Genomic DNA, 16541 nt, shown 5'->3' with positions numbered 1-16541 from the left:
ATTGTGCCCTTCACGTTGTGCTTTCATCCGTTCTTCCATTCTTCATTCCTTTGGTCCTCCCCTGAGCCTTTCGTTCATTCCTCCGTCTGTTGGTTTTGCCACTCACGAGTTCAGCCTTTGCCTCGGGCACTCAGTCTTGTGTTCGTTTGCCCCTTTGGTCTTTCACTAATTTAGTCGTTCACTTGTTCGTTTATGCATTTGTCGGTTCCTTTGTTCTTTCTGTCGCTAGTGCAGTCGTTGCTCCTTTCAGTCTTCCCTTCATCCATCCATTCATTCGTGGTTTTATTCAGTTGGTAGTGATTTCCTTTTTATCATAACTTCATTCATGAGTTTGTACTTCCTTTGCCGTCTTCACTCATTTGTTTCTTCTTTCCTTCAGTCAGTAGTTTTTCTTTGTTCTTTTGTTTCTTTCATTCGTGCGTGTGTTCGTCTGTGCATTCGTTTATGAGTTATTTGATCCATTTGTTCTTTCATTCGTTTTCCTCCATTCTTTCGTTCGTTCCCTTGGTTCAGCCTCTCGTGTTATTTCATAATTCATTCTTTTATTCTCTTCCCTTCTTCGTTCTTCTTTCTCTCTATCCATCTGTCCGTTCTCCCTCCAACCAGCCTTGACTCTTACTTTCTCACCTTCTCTGTCTATCTCTTTTCCCAACTCCCCTTTGTTTCTGTCTGTCTTTCTTGGTACACCTGTTTTCCCCTCCACACCTTCCTCCTCCTCTTTCCCCATCCCCGCTCTGAGGAAGCGGGGGGGGGGGGGGCTATTTTATAGGCGGAAGGATCTGGGAGGCTGCGATGAGTCCCAGGGAGGGTGTATTAGTGGGTGGGTTATGTGGCTGACCCTGCCAGGTGCTGATTGGCTGCTGCTCTCTACCCGCCCTCAGGTGCATCTCTGCGAGGTGGAAAGTCCCCAGGATCTGCCCATTCTGGAATTCCCATTCAACGTGCGCAAGGGGCGCCCCCTGCTGGTGGCCGTGAAAATCTTGCGCTCTGATGCTACCAAGAACGCCAGGTGAGTGCATGAGAGTTGTGGGGTGGGGGGAGGGAGAGGTGGGGGATGATGCTTGTGCAAATATGGAGGATCTCCTTGCACACGGGGGGAGTGATCGTGGAAACACAGGATCTCCTGCTGCAAAGGGAGAGTTCCTTGTGAGACCTCAGGCCATCCCTTGTGAGTGCAAGAGGAGGGACACGTGTGCAAACATGGCACGTCCCGATGCACAAGGAAGGATGCTTCTGTGACCTCAAACCATCTATTGTGAGTGCACAGGGAAGGGGGGGCAATTGTGCAAACACGGAATGTCCCATTGCATGGGGTGGATGCTTCTTACACCTCAGACCATCCACTGTGAGTGCACAAGAAGGGAATGCGTGTGCAAACTCAGAACATCCTGTTGTACTGGGGGAGACAGGTGTGTCACCAGAGACCTTCCTTTGCACAAGGCAGATGGTCGTTTCACCATGGCTCGCTCATCATGACTGCATGAGAAGGTAGCTTGTGGCCCCTTGGACTGTCCCATTGTGAGCATGCGACAGGGATGCATGTGCAACACCAGAATGTTGCACGAGGGGGATGCTTGTGCAGCCGTGGATTATTCCCTCGTGAGTGCACCATGGGGTGCTGATGAGACCTTTGCCCCCACCCCAAGGAACGACTTCCTGAAGGAGGTGAAGATCATGTCACGGCTGAAGGACCCTAACATCGTGCGGCTGCTGGGCGTGTGTGTGCGGGACGACCCCCTGTGCATGATCACCGAGTACATGGAGAACGGGGACCTCAACCAGTTTCTCAGCAGCCACGAGCTGGAGGACAAGCTGGGGGGCAGCACCAGCGATGCCCCCACCATCAGGTACCCCCGGTACTATCCCCAGGGCAGGCCAAGGAGGCCTAGCCCAGCCAACCCTGCACCCTGGTGTGGGGCTCGGGGGTCCCAGTGCATGCTGGGAATATCTGATGTTCCCTCCCTTTGTCTACCTCAGTGCATGCTGGGAATATCTCTGACGACATCCCTTCCCACTGCTCTTCTGCTCAGCTGCCCCAGTGCATGCTGGGAATATCTCTGACCTCTCCTCCTGTTCTGTTCAGCTACCCCACGCTGGTCCACGTGGCGGCTCAGATTGCCTCGGGGATGAAGTTTCTGGCCTCTCTCAATTTCGTGCACCGGGATCTGGCCACGCGCAATTGCCTGGTGGGGGAGGGCTTCACCATCAAGATCGCCGACTTTGGCATGAGCCGCAACCTCTACTCGGGGGACTACTACCGCATCCAGGGGCGCGCCGTGCTGCCCATCCGCTGGATGGCCTGGGAGTGCATCCTCATGGTGAGACCCGCCCCCACCGGAGGCGGGGTCTTGTGCAGAGGGGGTGGGGCCTGGGGAAAGGGGTGGGGCTAGTGGAGGGAGGACTATGCCGGCATCCTGGGGCGCAGTGTGCAGCCCATTTGCTGGATGGCTTGAGAGTGCATCCTCCTGGGGGGGAGGGGGGGCTGTTGGGGAGAGAGGGCGGGGTCTAGGGGAGAAGGGAGGAGTGTAGAAGTGGGGAATGGACAGGGAGTGGGAAAAGGGAAAGCGGGGGAGTGTGGAAGGGGAGAAGGAGGAAGGGAGGGGAAAAGGGGAGTGTGGAAAGGAGAGAAGGTGAAAAGGCTGGAAGAGAGGGGGAAAGGGAGTGAATGGTGTGGGAGTGAGCAGAGGTGGCCCGGCCTGGGGAGCAGGGTAGGGAAGAGAGTGGAGGGGCCTGAGCAGGCTTGTCGGCTTCCTCCAGCTTCTGACCCACTGGCTCCTGGCAGGAGGTAATTTGTTTTAAACTGTGGAGTGCACCCTGGCAGGGAGGAAGGGCATCCCACAGTTTGAAAACCTCTGTGCTAAATGGGAAGCAGGAGTATGGCACATGACCCTGCATGCCCCCCACCCCCCACACATCAGCTCCAGGAGGCGCAAATATGCTTGCTTGCCCCGAGCGCTAAAATGCCTCATTACAGCTCCGAGGAGGAAAGAATTTGGGTAGGGAAAGGGGAATGGGGCAGGAGGAGGGAGCAGGGAAAGAGGACTGGGATGGGGGGGAAGAGTTCCATCTTGGGGTTTGTACACACACACGCACTAACCCTGCCCCCCAATGCAGGGGAAGTTCACCACGGCCAGCGATGTCTGGGCCTTCGGGGTGACGCTCTGGGAGGTGCTGATGCTGTGTCAGGAGCAACCCTACAGCCAGCTCACCGACGAGCAGGTCATCGAGAATGCCGGGCAGTTCTTCCGGGACCAGGGCGAGCAGGTACTGGAGACAGGGCATTCCCACCCCCCCCGGGACTCCAGTTCCCATCCGGTTCCTGGCATTGGAATGGCTGGTTCAGGGGGGCAGGGGAATGGGACATGGGGTCTTTCCCCTCTAGGGGGCACTGGCTTCCCTCCAGCTCCAGGGTTGACTCAGGGCGTGGAAATTGGGCCTGTACCCTCTAGGAGGTTGTGACATCCCCCAGGGTACAACCTGGACTGTGGCATCTCTGCACCCCCTCAGCTCAGGGGAGCCCCTCCAGACTTTGCCCTCACACAGTCATCAGCATGTGAAGTCGCACCCAGCAAAGTTACACGAATCCTCTCCCAGCCACTCATGAATAGTACACGGGGAGACACCCACAAATACCCGCAGCCCCAGCCTTGCACCCTAGAAATGTGAGTCTTCTCCCCGCTCCCACACAAATACACAGTTCAATTATTCTTCTCTTTGTCTTCCAAATGATCTGCTGTCCATGTGTCAAAATGGTAATGCCCTTATTTTATATCCTCCTCCTCTCCTTGAGGAACATCCCCCCACCTGCCCTGCTGGGGTGTAGACAAAGCAGTCCCCTGTGTATGTGAGGTTCGAAGCATCTCTCAGGTGAATTGTACATTTCTTGCTTGCACCTTCTGGTTCGTGACATTTGGGGTGACGTGCAAGGCCTTTGTTTACAATCCCTTGTGATTTCTGAGAAGCTAGTCTGTGGGCATTTGCCAGACTCACAATATGTTTCAGTAACAAACATGTAGCAAAATCTCAGTTTACAATCACACACACAGCTTTTAATGGGACAATGATGTTCAGCAAGTTATGACTTTTCAAATGATACCTCTCAAGGCATACTTGGTAATATATCATAACCATATACAAGGGGTGAATTATGGAGGTACACTATGTCACAGGTGTGCTGGCTCTGATCTGGCACCAGGGCGGGACAGCTGGCTGGCTTGTGGGATAGGCACTCACTGACCCCTCTCTGCCCCCAGATATACCTGTCCCGGCCCCCTGCCTGCCCCCTGGCTCTCTATGAGGTGATGCTGCGCTGCTGGGTCCGCGAGTCCAAGGACCGTCCCTCCTTCCAGCACATCCACCGCTTCCTGTCTGAGGACGCCCTCAACATGGTGTGAGCCAAGCTGAGCAGAGGGGGCACCAGCCCATGTGGACCCCCAGGCATCAGCTTCTATTCTGCATCTCTCCAGCTACAGCTGTGGGTCGTCTGTGCAGGAGCTTGGGTGGGGAGCTGGATCTGGGAACTGGAAGCTTCTCTACTGGGGCGTCTTAAGGGGCATCTGTCCTTGTGTCTGGCCCTACCTCTATCTGTCCATCCCTGGCTGGCCAGCCTGCCTGCCACTCTAGCTAGCTAGCTCACTTCTCTCTCCAGGCATTCCTGACCCTTTCTATCGATACATTTCTTCTTCTCTCTATCTATTCATCCTTTTTTCATTATCCCACTCTCTCTTTCTCTCACTCATTCACACACAGACTCCATGTCCCTCTCTCACTTTCTCTCTTGTCACCATCTCTCATCCCCTCTACGTCTCTCAATCCCTCTTTCTCTCACTCCCTTTTTTCCCATCTACCCTTCCTTGCTCCTTACTCCTCCCTTCCCTCATTCCCTCTTTTACTCTTCCCCTCTGTATCCCTTGGAGGCTGTTTCTTTCTTTCTTCCCCACTGCCGTCCTGCAGCGGGGATGACTCCAAAAGGGACTTGGCAGAACTGGCTTTGGGGATCAGACTTCTGTATTATTTTAATTTCACTTGGACTGGACTAACACTGGGGGGAAAATAGTGCCTTGGTGTCATGGCACTGGGGTGAACTGAACACTGGATGTAGGAGTTGCTACTGACATGGACAGGGGAAGGGAGGGGTGGGGCGAAGGGACGGGACAACAATGAAATAGCCTGGAGGCAACCAGGCCACCCTCAGAGGAGGGAGACTGGTCGAGAGGGGGCCGGTGATCTGCTCTAACAAAGCAAGAGACACTGTTTGTTCTAGCAGGGCCAGATCCCCAGCTGATGCCGTCAACATCAGTGCAACTGCTGCTGGTTGGCACCAGCTGGGGATCCAGGCATCATTGTTTGTAATTTAATTTTTACTTCCTCCTGAGACTTGGAGCAAGAGATTGTAGATAACATACTACAGAGTCTGGGGGCAGTGAGATTTTCACTGGTGACTAGTGTTTTAGGGTGCATTCATTTTTGTAGAGGGAAAGAGGCACAACGCCAAAGGGCCTTCTCAGAAAATCTGCCTTTAAGGTGCGAAATCACTAATCACTTTGCAAAGTCTTGAGCTGAGCTTCCCAAAGGAGGTGAAGGTGAGTGAAGTGCTCATAGAAATGAATGAGCTTTTGATCACTAAATTTCCTTAGACTTCTCTGAAATCCCCTGACATATAAATAAATGTCATAACAATAAATTGGTTAGTCTCTAAGGTGCCACAAGTCCTCCTTTTCTTTTTGCGAATACAGACTAACATGGCTGCTACTCTGAAACCGGTCATATTTTTGTTTCCAAGGAGTAAATATTGGTGACTATGATATAGATTTAATGATTTGGATGTGTATGTTTTTGTCTCTCTCCACCCACACACAACCCTGTCAAATGCTTTTTATTCATTTTTTAAATTCCTTGCTAATCTTGGTAGTTTTTTCTTCTTTTTTACTATTGTTATTTGGAAACGGGATCTGTACATATTTGGCGAGTAGAGAAAAAAGATTTTTACACTAATATATAGATTTTTGTTGTTGTTGTTTAGTTGTTTCCTTTTATGTGGTGAATAAAAGCTTTGCATTTTCTATACCTGTGTCCTTGAAGTTGCTTTCCTCATAAAAAGTTGTGGGAATTAGGTTGTAAAGTTTTGTCAGACAAACTTGATACTGTTTTTTGATGATTTCACAACTTTGGTTGGTTGATCTATATATACAATGCTGAGAAAGGTAACTCTGTTGACGTAATACAATAAGACTTTTGTACCACACAACATCCCAATTAAAAAAATTAGCACTCTGAAAAGATCAATGCAGCCCACATGAAATGGGTAAAAATTGAGATACTGATAAATCTCAAGACATAGTTTTCAATGGGAAATCGTTATTGAATGAGGGAGTGTCTAATTGGATTTGTTCTGGGACTTACACTATTCAGTTTGAGGGGGCAATGCAGCCCTCCGTCCGCAAACTACGCCCATGTAAAAAAGTGGGCAGGCATGGTCCCCCCCGACCTCCCCGGTTCCGGCACCCCTGGTTTCAGTAAACAGCCACAAGGACGATTCCAGGTTTGGAAAACTTGCATTATAGTGACAGACTAAACAAGCCCGATCTATTTAGTTTATCCAGGAGAAGGTTAAGAGGTGATTTGATCATGGCCCACATGGGGCGAAAATTGAGTGCAGAAGGCTTTTTAATCTAGTAGACAAAGATAGAATGAGATTCAATGGCTGGAATTTGAAGCTAGGCACATTCAGCTTACAAAAAGAGTGCAATGATTTAACAGGGAGGGTAATTAATGACTGGAACAACTTACTTAGGAACCTGGTGGATTCCTAATTCCCTGGAGTCTGTAAATCAAGATAAAATTGGTCTTATCCAAAATACATTCTAGCTCAACCACCAGATACGGGCTGGATGCCAGAATTGCTGGGTGAGCTCCTCTGGCGTGGGTAGGAATGCACGAATGAATGTTGCATCAGGTTGGGATGGGACCTGGATCCAAACGGGGAAAGAAGAGAGGTGGCTATTTAGAAAAGAAAGAAAGTAGTGAAGAAAGGAGTAACCGAGTGAGAATGAAAGTCAGTGCGGCTTGGGAGGGGACCTTGGGTACTACAGGCTACAAAATGGGAGAAAAAGGGATGGAAGGAAGGGAAAAGAAGGCAGGACTGGCCTCGGGGGTGGGCCACCCGGGCGACTGCCCAGGGCGCTGCGGTCGGGGGGTCACCATGTGGCAGTGCGTTGCTCCCCGCTGCTCTCCTGCCCTCCCCTTATGCAGCCCAGGTGGGGAAAGTGACCTGGATGCCGGGAGCCCTGACTGTCACACCTCGCGCCCCTCCTCACAGCCCCCTGGGGGGCGTGGAGGAGCAGCGTTCCGGGGAGCGAACAGCAGGGCATCCATGTATCCAGGTCAGTTTCCCCATGTGGGCGCAGCATGGTGGGGGTTGGGTAAAGGGGGGAGTGCAGGGATTAGGGGCACGGGATGGGGTGCAGGGATTAAAGATGCAGGGGGCACAATACAGGGATTGGGGCACAGGGTGCAGGGGAAGTGCGGCGATTAGGGGTGCAGGGGTTAGAGGGTGAAGGGAGGGCGGGGAGCCAGGGGCAATGGGGTGCACCCACGGGGGCTGGAGCAATTTTGGGGGGCACTGCACACACACGGGCCGGGGGGCCAAAAAACAAGTTCACCCCGGGTGCCATTTTCCCTTATGCCGGCCCTGAAAGAAGGAAAGCGAAGGAACAAAGGAATGAAAGAAGGAGAGAGAGAGAATGCAAACTGGTGGGTTGGAGAACCCGTTACAAGCTGGGAAAAGGGGAATGGCGAACAAAGAAAGAATCCAAGCAAAGGGAACAAGAAAAGGAAGAGTCCAGGAACAAACGAATGAGAGAAGGACCTGGAAGGTTGCTGCCGGTTGGCAGGACCCAGCTCCAAACTAGGGGGAAAAGGGCTGGAAGGAGAGACGGAGCAAATACAGGTAGATGGCAGCAGGCAGGGAGGGGACCCAGTCACAAAACTGAGGCTGGAGGGATGGAGGCAGATGGGGGAAGAAAAAGAGAAAGTGGCTGAAAGTCAGTAGGACCTGGCTCCCCACAGGAGCGGGCGGGCGAGAATGGGGAGGAAAGAGAGAAAGAAAATGAACAGATGAGAGTTGCTGCAGGGTGGGAAGACCTGGTTCAGAGCTGGGGAGCAGGCCAGGAACTGGGGAGAGGGGGGTGGGGTGGAGAAGAGAGACTGAAAAGAGGGGAGTGGAAAAACAAACAGATGAAAAGCAAGTTGCAGCCAGTTAGGAGGGACCCTGTAAACTGAGCAGCAGGAGACTGTGGGTGTGGGTGGGGTGGGGTGGGGCGGAGGGAGCAGGGGTCACGTCATACCTCAGAGCACGACTGCACCCTACTGGTGGAAACCCTCATTGCAGCCTCTGCTCCAGGAGGGATTAGGGGTGTAGAAAGCGGCTGTACCTTGTACCCCCCCCGACCCCTGTACACATTGGTTTAGGGAGAGGTTGGATGGGGGTAGAGCAGGTGAGCCAGGACTCCTGGGTTCTCTCCCCAGCTCTGGGAGTGGGGTCTAGTGGTTAGAGTGGGGGGGGGGGCTGGGAGCCAGGACTCCTGGGTTCTCTCCCCAGCTGTGGGAGGGGAGTGGGGTCCAGTGGTTACGGCTGGGAGCCAGGACTCCTGGGTTCTCTCCCCAGCTCTGGGAGTGGGGTCCAGTGGTTAGAGCGGGGGGGTGTGGGGGCTGGGAGCCAGGACTCCTGGATTCTCTCCCCAGCTGTGGGAGGGGAGTGGGGTCCAGTGGTTACAGCTGGGAGCCAGGACTCCTGGGTTCTCTCCCCAGCTGTGGGAGGGGAGTGGGGTCCAGTGGTTACAGCTGGGAGCCAGGACTCCTGGGTTCTCTCCCCAGCTGTGGGAGGGGAGGGGAGTGGGGTCCAGTGGTTACAGCTGGGAGCCAGGACTCCTGGGTTCTCTCCCCAGCTGTGGGAGGGGAGTGGGGTCCAGTGGTTACAGCTGGGAGCCAGGACTCCTGGGTTCTCTCCCCAGCTGTGGGAGGGGAGGGGAGTGGGGTCCAGTGGTTACAGCTGGGAGCCAGGACTCCTGGGTTCTCTCCCCAGCTCTGGGAGGGGAGTGGGGACTAGTGGGTTAGAGCCGGGGAGGGCCAGGACTCCTGGGTTCTCTCCCCAGCTCTGGACATTGTTTCTGACTTATGCAAACAAAAGAAGCTGAACTTTGGAGCGCCGGCGGAAGTGTGCGAGGCGGTGACAGCTGCCGGGCTCTCCCTTTCCTCTGGCAGGGCGGTGTACATGTGTGTGCGGGAAACGAAAGCAAAAGCCCCGGGGCCCGTGGCTCCGCCCGGCCGGGGGACATTTCAGGGCGCGGGGCTGGGATGGCGTCTGCTCTGGACGCGTCCAGCCTGGCCGAGGACCTGCTCTGCCCCATCTGCCTGTCCCTGTTCCGGGACCCCCGCATGCTGGAGTGCGGACACAGCTTCTGCGCCGCCTGCCTGGAGCCCTGCGTCCCCAAGGGGCAGGGCCGGGGGCTGTGCCCCGAGTGCCGGCACCCCTTCGCCCTGCGCCGGGTGGCCACCAACTGGGCCCTGTGCAGCCTGGCGGAGAAAGCCCGGCTGCTCAAACTGGACGAGGGGGCCCAGCCGGGCGGAAAAGGGTCCGGATGGTCCATCTGCCTGGAGCACGAGGAGCCGCTCAAACTCTTCTGCAGCCAGGACGAGGGGCCCGTGTGCGTGATCTGCCGGGACCTGCCCCAGCACCGCGGCCACGACTTCCTGCCCATCAAAAACGCCGTCCAGAAATATCAGGTGAGGGCCCGGATGCCTGGGTTCTCGGAGTGGGGAGCAGGGTCTAGTGGTTAGAGCGGGGGTGTGTGTGTGAGAACAGGATGCCTGGGTTCTCTGAGTGGGGAGCAGGGTCTAGTGGTTAGAGCGGGGGTGTGTGTGTGAGAACCAGGATGCCTGGGTTCTCTGAGTGGGGAGCAGGGTCTAGTGGTTAGAGCGGGGATGAGTGTGTGAGAACAGGATGCCTGGGTTCTCTGAGTGGGGAGCAGGGTCTAGTGGTTAGAGTAGGGGGGCCTGAGAGCCAGGACAGCTGGGTTCTCTGGGAGGGGAGTGGGGTTTAGTGGTTAGAGCGGGAGGCCTGAGAGCCAGGACACCTGGGTTCCCTGGGAGGGGAATGGGGTTTAGTGGTTAGAGCAGAGGGTCTGAGAACCAGGACGCCTGGGTTCTTGGAGTGGGGAGCAGGGTCTCGTGGTTAGAGCAGGGGGGCTGGGAGCCAGGATGCCTGGGTTCTCTGGGAGTGGAGTGGGGTTTAGTGGTTAGAGTGGGGGGGGGTCTGAGAACCAGGACGCCTGGGTTCTCTGAGTGGGGAGCAGGGTCTAGTGGTTAGAGGGGGGGAGGGAGCTGAGAGCCAGGAAGCTTGGGTTCTCTGGGAGTGGGATCTACTGGGTTGGAAGATAGAGGTTGGACGTGAGGACTCCTGGATTCTATCCCCGGCTCTGGGAGGGGAATTTGGGGTCTAAGTAGATCAAACTAGGCTGGGGGACACTCCCGGACTCTGTCCCGAGCACAGCTCCTGTCTTGTTACATCAGCTGGGGGGCCAGTTCATTATGGGGGGACTCCTCGCTGTGTCACTGGAGAATGGGTCTGAAATCAAGATGCAATTCAATAAAGACGCGGGCAATGTACTATACTCGGAAGGAAAAAATCAAATGCACGGCTGCAAATCCGGGAACGACAGGCCAGGTGGTCGAGCTGCTGGAAAGGGACTGGGGGGTCCAGTGGCTCACAAACTGAAGATGAGTCACCAAGGTGATGCGGCTGCAAAAGAGGCTGATCGTCTGGGGTGTGTGAACGGGTGTCGTATGTAAGACGCGGGAGGTCGTTGTCCTGCTCGATTCGGCCCTGGTGAGGCCTCAGCTGCCATGTTGCATCCAGTTCTGGGCGCTGCCCCTGAGGAAAGACGTCGACGAACTGGAGAGAGTCCAGAGGGGAGCAACGAAAATGATCAAAGGTTGAGAGAACCTGACCTGTGAGGAAAGGGTAAAAAACCCTCGCTGACGGGTGGGTTTCTCTGCCGCACAGGACAAGCTGAAGGCATCTCTCGTCCCCCTGAAGGACAATCTGAATTCAGTCACTGAGGACCAGCGCTGCCAGCAGGAGAACATATCAGAGCTGGAGGTATTGCCAAAATCCCCCTCATATGGTCCCGAGATTGGGTCAGGCTTTAACCTACATTTACAGTGTGGGCTCGCTGTCACCTCCTACTGGCTGGACCATGGCTATAGGCCTAGGAGAGCGATGCCACATACCCTAGTGCAGGGGTGGGCAAACGACGGCCCGTGGGCCACATCCGGCCCGCCAACCGATTTAATCCGGCCCTCCAGCCCCTGCTGGGGGTCTGTGGCTTGCCCTGCTCCAACCGGGGAGCGGGGTCGGGGTCCACTCCACGCACGCATGCCGTGGCTCCCGGAAGCAGTGGCCTGTCCCCCCTCCGGCTCCTACGTTTAGGGGAAGCCAGGGGGCTCTGCGTGCTGCCCCTGCCCCAAGCGCCGCCCCCGCAATTTCCATTGGCCACGCCGCTGCTTCCGGAAGCTGCTTGAGGTAAGCGCCACCCAGAGCCTGCACCCCTGAGCCCGTCCCGTGCCCCAACCCCCTGCCCCAGCCACCCTCCAAACCCCTTGGTCCCAGCCTAGAGCACCCTCCTGCACCCCAAACTCCTGATACCCAGCCCCACCCCAGAGCCAGCACCCCCAGCTGGAGCCCCCCCCCCACACCTCAACCCCATGGCCCAGCCCGGAGGCCCCTCTCACACCCTGAAATCCTTATTTCTGGCCCCACCCCAGAGCCTGTACCCCCAGCCAGAGCCCTCGCCCCCTCCCACACACCAACCCCAATTTCGTGAGCATTCATAGCCCACCATACAATTTCCACACCCAGATGTGGCCCTCGGGCCAAAAATTTTGCCCACCTCTGCCCTCGTGGCTCGAGCACTGGCAAGGAATTCAGGACACCTGGGTTCTATTCCTGGCTCTGCCGCGGGATGACCTTGGGCCAGTCATTGCCCCAATCCGTGCCTCAGTTTCCCTACCTGTCAGACAGGGATTATGACACTGACTTCCTTCGGAAAACCCCCTTTTGAAAAATCAGCCTTTCCCACAAGTCTGGTTTTTGATGAATGCTCGTTAATGACAGGCCAGTAGCCAGGACTCAGGATTACAGAGCAGACCCCAGATGTTGGCAGAGCCAGGAAAACTTGTCAGGGGCTGCTAGATCTGAGGATGAAAAGTGCTAGGTATTATTATTGTTAGGAGTCAGTGACTGTCCCTAAATTAACATGGCCTGGCCCTTTAGCTCACCTTCCCCGCCAAACGTTTCCTGATTTAGGAGATTTGTCATGTCCAAACCCTGTTTCACACACAATTTCTATTTTTCCAAATTTTTCTATAAAAAACATTTTGTCAAATAAATTCCCATCTCACTCCATTTTCCTGTGCTCACCCTCCCAGCTCCCCTGTGAGGTAGGGAAGTGCAGTTCTCCCCACTGTACAGTTGGGGAAACTGAGGGACCGGTCATCCTGCCTCCTGCAAATGCTCCGTCGGTGGTGTGTTTTGAACCTCCTGCTGGTTTCTCCACCCTCTGCAGAGCTATGCCCAGGACCTCTTGGGCTATATCACCGAGGAGTTTGAGGTTCTCCATCAGATCCTGCAGGAGAAGGAGCAGGGCATGAAAGAGACTGTGGGGAGGTTGAAGGAGGAGAACCGGGCGGAGATGGAGGAGAGGCTGAAGGAGCTGGATGAAGAAGTGACCTTTCGTAGCGAGACCCTGTCCATGGCCCGGGTGGGGCTGGACACCTCAGATCCCACAGCCTTCCTCAGGGTGAGGCGGGATTTCATCTGCCAGGAGATGGGAACATGGCTGGGAGGCGCTACATGATGGAGCTGTGGGATGGGAGATTGTGTAATGGGGCTGGGAGCCAGGACTCCTGGGTTCTCTCCCCAGCTCTGGGAGGGGAGTGGGGTCTAGTGGGTTAGAGCAGCGGGGCTGGGAGTCAGGACTCCTGGAGTCTCTGGGAGGGGAACAGGCTGTCGAGGCAGAAGCAGGTTAGGGGTGATGGGCAGGTGTATGGCATGAGGAACATGCAGAAGAAGGAGTAGGGAGGGAAAGCAGCTGGAGACAGTAGTGGTTGGATGAGGCAGGGGTGGGAATTGGGGCTGAGCAGGGGGAGCTGGGAAAGGGCTGTCCCATAGGGCTGGTATCTCACCCACAACGGGGCATGGAGTGTTACTGTGGAGGGTAGTTCCAGGAGTCAATCCTGTCTCTTTCTCCCTAATCTAGGGCATCAAGGAGCTGATGAGAAGGTGAGTGTGTCCCCATCCCTCCCCCCACTTCCTTTTTAGGGCTACTGTTTTGGTCTGCGTGTTCCTCTCTTTGTGACACACACGCACAATCACACATGGAGTCCCACAGAGATCTGTACACACACACACACAATTGCACATGGCGTCACACACACGTCCGCCCTCACACACAGAGATCCGTATGTGTGCGCATACACACAGAGATCCGTACGTGCGCAGAGAGAGAGAGATCTGTGTGCACACACACAGGTGGCTGCTGTAGTAGATTTCTCTCTTTGTAGAGTCCGGGAGGATCAGTCAAGCCACGGTGAGGAGGAGGAAGAGGATGGTGCAAGTGATGAAGGGTCCAGCGGCGATGAAGATGATTCGACTGATGAAGATGAAAATGTGGCTAATGGCGAGGAGGAGGAAGGAGATGAAGATGATGCTAATGGCGAGGAGGAGGAGGAAGATGAAGATGGGGATATCGTTGCTGTGGACCCAGCTCTCGAGGAATTCAAGGAATCGCTGGACTTTGAGGCCTGGCAGAAAATGCTGGGGACCATCCAAGCAGGTCAGGCTGGTTTCTCACCCTTATCCTTGTGACGGGTTGTCACCCCCCGGACTGCAGTTTGGGAGCCGTGGGAACTGCTGTGACCCTAACCATTTAACTGGGCTGGCCCTTCTCACGCGGCTCTGCTGGTGACTCAGCCAGCCTCTCCAGGCCCTGTTATCACCCTGCATGACAGCAGGTGGTGCCATGCACACAGCTGAGCTACCTGAATGCTTTACCTAAGCCACTCAAGGACATACAGGAGACAGGAGCCAATTTCCCAGCTCCCCAGCCCTGCACCCTTGCTGGTGTATGAACCCAGAATTATACTGTCTTGCACTGCATGGGGATCTGTACAATGCAAGCTCATTAATATAGTTTGCTTTCCCCTCGATGTGGGAAAGATATGCACAACAAGCCTGTGTCCACCAAGCTGAGATTTTCCCAGGCACTTCACTTCAAGACACACTGGTTAAGATAAAACCTTAAAACAAGTGTATTAACTGCAGAAGGAGAGATTTTAAGGGATTATAAGTGACAGCAAACAGATCAAAGCAGATTACCTGGTAAATAAACAAAAACACAAGCTAAGCTTAATATACTAGATCGATAGGATTTGAATTAGCCATATCTCACCCTGACTGACGGTACAAGCAGGCTTGCAGATTCTTAAGGCACAAGCCACATCTGCCTGGCAGCCTCGGTTCCCCTCCCCCATTCCAAGTCCTTTGTCTTCCAGAGCTTCTTTCAGGTGTTGAGTTGTGGGGGAGTGAAGACCAGTCATGATGTCACGCCCCACCTCATATAGTCTCTCCACACAGCGGGAACCCCTTTGTTTCAAGCTAAATTCCCAGCCTGGTTTGTGGCAGAATACAGGCACCAAACTGGAGTTTAGTGTCATGTGGTCTGGTCACATGCCCTTGCTGGGGCATAGAAGCCATTACTCATAGGCTGGCTGAAACGTTTATAGGAAGGCTAAGCTCTTCTGTGGTCCATTGTCTTTGTTGATGAGCCATCAGCACTGCCTAGCGTCTTCATTGTTGTACCTGGAAGGCTAGTTGTGGGTGTTACCCAGGGTAAGCCCATTTGAAATACAGCTACACAGTCAATATTCATAACTTCAGATACACAAATGATACATGCATACAAATAGGATAATCATATCCAGCAAATAACAACTTTTCATAGAGACCTCACAGGACACATCTTGTACAAAATACATCATAATTATGTCATAATCATGCCACTATGATGAATATGGGGTGCAGTGTCACAGTCCTACCTTTAGGAGACACCGTGGGGGAGCCAAGATTCACCCCTGAGGTGGCTGCATCTCAGTGCTGGGCGAGCCATGCCCGTGTGGTGTTGCTGTGCGGCTGTTACCCAGATGCCCTGCCCCAGAGCTGGCTGCAACCCTGACTGAGGCAAGCCATTCCCATGTTGTGTCGCTGTGTGGCTGTTACCCAGCTGCCCCACCCCAGAGCTGGCTGCATCTCTGCAAGGTATCAATATTCAACTATTTTTCTTTTCTAGACACAGTCCATGATGGATCTATCACGTGGCACTGACGACCACCTGGGATGCATCTGTGCAGATGATCCCAGCCCTCAGAGATTCGGATTCAGAGGAAAAGCTGCCATATATTTTGAGGGGGGAGCTTTGGTGGAGAGTGAAGCCACCAGGATCCAGCCTCTCTAGCCTGCCAGTGTGAGAGACAAGCCATGGAAATGTACCTGGGTTGCCCAGCAGGCAGGACACCGGCATTTCATTGCGTGTTGCATGAGTAGCTGATTTTATCGAGTCTTTGGACGATATTAACCTGGTTACGAGGACATTTTCAAAGTGTATGAATCAAATAAACCAGAGCTCAGAACAGAACCCAGGAGTCCTGGCTCCGAGCCCCCCCCTGCTCCCACCCACTAGCCCCCGCTTCCCCTCCCAGAGCTGGGGATAGAATACACGAGTCCTGGCTCCCAGGCTTCACAGCCTGCTGTGGGGCAGTTTCAGGAAGGGGGGAGGAGGTGTTTGCTCAGTCTGTCCCCCAAAATGACTTCACCATGACCCCCCCCCCCCCCCCGCACATAGTCTGCACAGCCAGGGCAGCTGGCAGAGCCAATCACGGAGGTGCATAGTCATTTCCAGCAGCCCTGGAGAGGCGAGGGTTAATGGGAGGAATGGTGAAAACAAAGCGGTGCTGAGTCAGGGGTGGGGGGGAAGGCAGGAGGCAGGCACCTTGCAGCCCCAGGAGGAATCGCTGAGTCAGCAGAGGAGGCGGGTCCTGTTGCAGCTGCAGCCTGGCCACATTGCACTGCAGCCGGCTCCAGTGCCTCTGGGTTTGGGGGCAGAGACAGGGCAGCCCAGCCCCGGGGAGAAGGGACGTCCCGGCCCAGCAAGGACCCAGCCCCGGGGAGAAGGGACGTCCCGGCCCAGCAAGGACCCAGCCCCGGGGAGAAGGGACGCCCCGGCCCAGCAAGGACCCAGCCCCGGGGAGAAGGGACGTCCCGGCCCAGCAAGGACCCAGCCCCGGGGAGAAGGGACGCCCCGGCCCAGCAAGGACCCAGCCCCGGGGAGAAGGGACGCCCCGGCCCAGCAAGGACCCAGCCCCGGGGAGAAGGGACGCCCTGGCCCAGCAAGGACCCAGCCCCGGGGAGAAGGGACGTCCCGGCCCAG

The 16541-nt window shown here is 55.0% G+C and overlaps 2 protein-coding genes across 7 annotated transcripts in view; both read left to right on the top strand.

The window, feature by feature from the left end:
• The window catches only part of DDR1 (discoidin domain receptor tyrosine kinase 1), a 29151-nt gene extending 23127 nt beyond the window's left edge, over positions 1-6024 (top strand). For 5 of the 6 annotated variants that reach the window (XM_084646646.1, XM_084646648.1, XM_084646649.1 and 2 more), the window contains 5 exons: positions 882-1009; positions 1647-1847; positions 2084-2318; positions 3115-3264; positions 4254-6024. In XM_084646646.1, the coding sequence (XP_084502772.1) occupies positions 882-1009; positions 1647-1847; positions 2084-2318; positions 3115-3264; positions 4254-4394 (855 nt within the window). In that variant the 3' untranslated portion in view covers positions 4395-6024. The remainder of the gene's footprint in view (positions 1-881; positions 1010-1646; positions 1848-2083; positions 2319-3114; positions 3265-4253) is intronic. The other variant, XM_084646651.1, reaches the window with a different exon arrangement.
• Positions 6025-9247: 3223 nt separating this feature from the next.
• On the top strand, positions 9248-15749 carry LOC311531173 (zinc-binding protein A33-like). The gene is made up of 6 exons (XM_084648325.1): positions 9248-9783; positions 11063-11158; positions 12624-12857; positions 13317-13339; positions 13621-13892; positions 15405-15749. The coding sequence occupies exons 1-6, from the start codon at positions 9355-9357 to the stop codon at positions 15437-15439; spliced, it is 1089 nt and encodes a 362-aa protein (XP_084504451.1). The 5' UTR covers positions 9248-9354; the 3' UTR covers positions 15440-15749.
• The last annotated feature ends 792 nt before the right edge of the window (positions 15750-16541 follow it).

The sequence above is a fragment of the Lepidochelys olivacea genome, assembly GCF_965140295.1.
Source record: "Lepidochelys olivacea isolate rLepOli2 genome assembly, chromosome: 14".
NCBI classification, from domain to species: Eukaryota; Metazoa; Chordata; order Testudines; family Cheloniidae; genus Lepidochelys; species Lepidochelys olivacea.
Note: the sequence above shows the minus strand (reverse complement) of the source record. Positions and strands in the feature narration are given on the sequence as shown.